At 39.3% G+C, this 6,000-nt stretch overlaps 1 protein-coding gene across 5 annotated transcripts in view; it reads left to right on the top strand.

Moving 5' to 3' along the window:
• The window catches only part of haus6 (HAUS augmin like complex subunit 6), a 38,139-nt gene extending 35,135 nt beyond the window's left edge, over window positions 1-3,004 (top strand). For 3 of the 5 annotated variants that reach the window (XM_033018243.1, XM_033018244.1, XM_033018245.1), the window contains one exon: window positions 2,410-2,571. In XM_033018243.1, coding sequence (XP_032874134.1) covers window positions 2,410-2,495 — 86 coding nt within the window. In that variant the 3' untranslated portion in view covers window positions 2,496-2,571. Of the gene's footprint in view, window positions 1-2,409 lie in introns of all 5 variants that reach the window. The other 2 variants (XM_033018242.1, XM_033018241.1) reach the window with 2 other exon arrangements.
• The last annotated feature ends 2,996 nt before the right edge of the window (window positions 3,005-6,000 follow it).

Raw genomic sequence — 6,000 nt, forward strand, 5'->3', positions numbered from 1 at the left:
TTCTCTCGCTCTCTCGCTTCAAGAACTTTAAAAAATGCAATTGCCCCCTCCCACTCCTGTTGATCTAAAAACTTGCTGGAAGGACTGATTGTTGCTCTATTGCAACTTTTTTTGCGAGCTGGGCCAGTAAGGATTTAGCTATTAAATCCTTTTAAACTTAAACATTATGAATAACTTGTGAAATATAACATCAATGTGAACAAAACTTTATAGGAACAAAGTTGAGTAAGGTGGTGCAATTTTGTTTGAGCTACTGTGTACCGTTTTGGCGTAGGTCCCAGATCACATACGCATAGATAGGTAGACAGAAAGACAGACTTTTAGTGATATATATATATTGATATAGATGCCAATATTGAGATCATCTTGAATGAATTTCATTTTAGCTGACCTTTAAATTGCAGCTTGGTAAGTTCAGACTGAAACAGAGATTATAAAAATACATATCAGACCAATTCATTTTATGTAGCTGAATTCATTAATAAAACAGATGTATAAAACTAGAATTTGATTAGTAGGCCGGGCAATGTGCTACTTTTGCAACATACTTTTAATGGATGAGTTTTGCAAGAGTTCCAAAATATCCCCAGAAACCATATGTGTTAAGTGAGATTCTGAATTACAGACATTAATGTATTGGGAAAGGAAACATTTACTGAGCAGTTTGATCCAGGAAAGCGATACATCACATGGTCAATGGAGTAGCCTAGACTTAAGCAATGGTCAGGGACACACACCTTTGAGTGTGAGTTAGGTATTTATGTTGTTGTGCTACAGAACCATTCGATTTTGATTGAATACCTTGTATCCATTGGATACAATGAGGTAGCCTGGAAAATTACAGATTACAACAGATCACAGGTAAGTGGCCATTGGACACATTGCATTCTGACTGGTTTACAAGTCTTCCACTTTTTCCACTTTTCCATTGAGCCATTGTCCCCTTTTTGGAGCATTTACCGAGTTCCCTATTAAACTATGGTTAAATCTGATTGCACTACTACATCTGGCAGTGCATTCCAGATCCTTATGATCTGCTCTAAAAAGAGATTTTACTTCTGTTGCCAATTCCCTTTGCCTATTTTACGGGATTTTTGACCCATCTGCCAGTGAGTCTATCTACCGTCTTGACGTTTTATTAGTTTAACTACAATCAGATTGATTCTGAGGCACAAAGTTTTGCAAAGTGCTGTAGGTTCACAAAAAAAAAGATGATAGGTGGATTTCAATTCAGTGGAATTAGGGGTGGTGTGTCAGTGAGAGAAAAATAAAAAGGCAGACTATTATTTAAATAGTGTAAAACAATATTAAATGTTCAGATATATCTAGATGCGCTAGTACCAAAAAAATGTGTCGGGTACAATAAGCAATGTAAGCATAAAATAGAAAATGCTGAAAAAAGCTTAGCAGGTCAGGGAGTATATGTGATTTTCATACTCATTGGCTTTCCTCCAGAAAACCCATTCTATTGCAGAGTGGAGCGCATCCCTTCAGCGTTGATCTGTGTCGCAGCACAGCTGAGGCTCTATAAGGAGCTGGTCAGACCTCATTTGTAATGCTGAGCAAATTTGGAGCCCATATCTGATGAGGGATGTGCTGACTCTGTAGAGGGTCCAGAGGAGGCTTACAAGAATGATTTCAGGAGTGGGTAGGTTAGGATATAATGAGCGCTTGTCAGCACTGGGAAGTTTGAGGGGGACCTCATTGAAGCTTACAGAATAATGAAAGGCATAGATAGAGTGGATGTGGAAAGGATGTTTCCACTGGTGGTAGAGTAGGACCAGAGGTCTCAGAAATAAAAGGTGCTTTTTTCGGAAGGAGGTGAGGAGCAGTGGCGGACTGGGTCTAAAAATATTGGTTGCCAGGAGACAAAGGGGGCCCACTTCATCAGGGGCCCACTTTCCATTGGGCAAGCTGACACCCTGGCCAGTCCGCCACTGGTGAGGAGTAACTTCTTTAGTCGGGATAGTTAATCTGTGGAACTCATTGCCACAGAGGTCTGTGGAGGACAAGTCAGTGGATATTTTTAAGGCGGTGATAGACAAATTCTTGATTACAACGGGTGTTAAGGGTTATGAGGAGAAGGTGGGAAATTTGGATTAGGAGGCAGAGATCAGCCATGATTCAATGGAGGAGTAGACTTGATGGGCTGAATGGCCTAATTCTACTCCTATAACTTGTGAGCTAATTGTAGATTGAATTGTAAATATTGTGCTACAGTTTCTTCATTCATGAATCACTTGAATATGATGATACAGGTTGTACGAGGATTACTGACATATTACAAACTGCAACACTTCTCAATTTGGATGAACAACCAGTAATTGGTCCCTCACCCTAATGTTTTAATCAACGCTGCTGAAAAGCAGAATTCCTGTTCCTCTATGTAATTTTTGGTCTAATTTTCAGATGAAGTGCCTCAAATGGCATATCTTGCCCAGTCTGAAGCATCCTCTGTCAGCATTGATGGAGTGGGACAACTAATAACGTTTTAATGGGGACTAACTACAGTAGTGGAATCAAATCCACCCCAGAGTGAAAGTCTGCAAACCTTGACACATTGATGCCTGCTTTTCGACAACAACCATCTTTGAAATTTGGAATAAGACATTTCAAGTGTAAAATTAGTTCCATTGTACATTTCACCATGTTTAACCTAACCGTAGACAAATTTTCTTATTTGTGGTAAATAAAAAATTTAAATTTACTATGGCGTAAGTAAAGTATTGTATAGATTTTTTTCCATAGATTTATTGTATAGAAGTATTTATAAAACAGTTGCATTTTTTTTAAAGAACTGTAAAAGTCAATCTTGGACTGTTCCAGATTAAATTCATCTTATTTCAACTAATCTCTTCTGCAAAAGCTATCAGATGTTTAGGATAAATTCGACCTTTGAAATTCTACAGGAATGTCTGGCAGATTTGGGATATCCAGTAACTTTATGTTTATGAAATTTTTTGATTAGACTGGAAATATAGTAATGGTTGTATCCCATTCTTAATTCTTAGGGGGAGGGGGTAAAGTTTTCTGGCTGAAAGCCTACATAGCACTGAGTGGAGAGGGGTGAGAGCTGATATAAAGAGGAGAGGGGGTGGGTTGAGACAGAGGTTGATAGGTGACAAGGGCCGAGGAAAGCTGAGGGATTATCGAACTGAGGGGATGATGATGTGATATGAGAGAGCAGACATAGTGGGGGTGGAAGGTGCATGGATTTTGGTGGGGTAGAAAGGGTGAAGGTGGAGACTGCTGGGGAGGGGGGGGGGGGGGGTAATAAGCAAGAACACGGTCTACAAATAGTATGTTGTTGCCATTGTCTTCCTAATTATCGTCCACCAACAGCTGTCTACCTTCACCCTTGCCTCCCTACCTTGCTCTGTGCATTTTCTTCCTTGTCTGCTTTCACCTGTCAGTCTCTGTATCCAAACTTCACCCTTCTCTGTCCCCCAACTGGCTACATCATTCCTCACCACTGCTCAGTTTGCCTTTTAACCTGCTGTCTCCTGCCTTCCCCACCCTCCTTCTCTTTAATAGCGCCCTTCTCTATCAATCCCCCCACTCCCTCAAATGCTGCACATCCTACTTTTTTTTTAACATAACTGGGATTTTTTGCAGAATCTTGAAATATACTATTTACTTCAGGATTCTTCAAAATAAATTGTAAACCATTTGTTACTTCAGTCTTTGTACTTTAAAAATGTTTTACAATAGAGTGTTTGTAATTGTCAAAGTTTCTTGGTCTTTGTATAAAATGCTTAATTTCTTTCTAGTTTTTAAAAAAATATCTTTCCATCTTCAACTTATGAAGCTGCTCAATTCATATTTTATTACTTTATATGAATGGTTAACTGAATCAATTACACTCTATCCAACTTGTATCTGTTTTTTGACTTAACATCGGAGGGAAATAGTGTTTCTTTTAGATTTGTCAGGTGTAGCAAGGTACAATGAAAAGCTTTATTTTGCATGCTATCCAAATGGATCAAATATACCATACATAAATACAATCAGGTCAAACTAGACTACAATAGATAGAGCAAAGAAGATAGGATGCAGAATATAGTTCTCAACATTGTAGCACATCATAGACATAGACAGAAGGTACACAAAAATGCTGGAGAAACTCAGCGGGTGCAGCAGCATCTATGGAGCGAAGGAAATAGGCAACGTTTCGGGCCGAAACCCTTCTTCATCGACATAGACATGTCTGCCTCTGCCTCTATACCTTTTTTCTAAATGTTTCTATATCCGTTGTGTCAATTCACCTTCAAAGATTTCTAAATGTAGGGTAGACCAGTCAGAACTTTTTTTTTTTTTGCTCAGGGTGGACATGTCAAAGGCTGGAAGCATAGCTTTAAGGTGAGAGAAGCAATGTTTAATGAAGATGTATGGGGCAAACCTTTTACACAAAGAGTGATGGTGGAGGCAGATAAGATAGGGCTATTTAAGAGACTTTTAGACCGGCACATAGATAAGCAGGAAATCAAGGCATATGGATCACGTGCCAACAAAAATATTAGCTTAACTTGGTATTGTGTTCAGCACAGAATTGTGGGCTGAAGGTCGTTTCTGAGCTATACTGTTCAACGTTCTATGAAATATTTTGATAAAGAGTACAGGCAGAGCGAATGTTTTCACTTGTTGAGTAGATCACACCCAGAGTCTAGAAATAGACGGCAGTTACTGAGAAATCCAGTGGGGTATTAAGATGAAACTTTACCGTAAGAGTGCCGAGTTCACTCCCAAAGGGAGTGGTTGAGGTGTATATTATAGATGCATTTAACGGAAGGCCAGACGAGATGGGTGAGGAATGGAGGGTTACACTGATATATTTACAGGAATTACTGGAGCATAAATACCAGCATCCATTGGGTGAGGTGAAAGGTTTGTCTCTCCATGAACCAAAGGCGAACTGCAGACAGGTAGCATCTATAGTGAGAAACCACCAATACCTCGAATATTTCTTATTCAATATCAAAGCCTCGCCAGTTTAAGATTATTGTTTTAAATATGCAGGAATGTCTGATCGCTCCGTGTAATTTTTTGTGGCCTATATTTGCACAGCTCAATTTCAAAACGCGACTTTTTCCGGTTTTGATTACAACACCTAACAGGTTTTATTTTAAACGAGCAAATCGAACGCGGAGACTTTTACAGAAGCTAAATTGCAGTTGCACGATTTGACGATTGTTTTCTGTTTCTGCTGGGGGGAACTGCTGAATTTTAATCTCGGCTAAAGGGTAATGTTCGTCATGTGGCATGTTTAAGTAATGCGCCGCCAGGTCGAGGTGTTCCGAATTCATCTGTTACTCGGGCGGGTTTCTTAGATACCCGCACGGATTTATAACCAACACAGAGCGCACGGTGCAAAGCAGACACCGACTGCAATCCATACCATGAAGAGGAAATGCATTTGTGAGCTCTGCACTTGTGGGTACGTAAACAGTGCAAATACCTGGGGGCATAGATAATAATGCAGTTAATGCTCCGTCCCAGAATGTTCTCATGGGATCTGTCCCTGTTTCCTGACGGAGCTGTAACTAAAATTAGGATAATGATTTTGAAATTGGTTTATTCCGTTGACTGGAGAATAACATTGATTCTCAGCTGCACATAAACTTGGGTTTCTGCTCGCAAAATATCCTTTGATAATCGATTATTTGGATGTATAGCACGCGTTAAATTTTGCCTTGGTCGTTATTTAGACGAATCACGAGTCACTTTTGTTTTAATCTAACTTGCGTTGATTAAAATCCATAATGTGTGAACTACAAATGTTACATTGATTTGAACAATTAGAAAGGACTACCATTTACATACCATGGAAATGCAACCCGTTTACTCAATTTGAGCGATACAAAAATGTTTATGCACTGGGTGAGCAATAAAACTATGATGTAAGTGAAGAGACGTATAATACATAAAACCGTAACCATAGAAACGCTTGCCTGTTAACTGCTGCTATTTTATATATATAGCATTATTGCAAGTACAGCGATC

Source organism: Amblyraja radiata, chromosome 3 (genome assembly GCF_010909765.2).
Source record: "Amblyraja radiata isolate CabotCenter1 chromosome 3, sAmbRad1.1.pri, whole genome shotgun sequence".
Lineage (NCBI taxonomy): Eukaryota > Metazoa > Chordata > Chondrichthyes > Rajiformes > Rajidae > Amblyraja > Amblyraja radiata.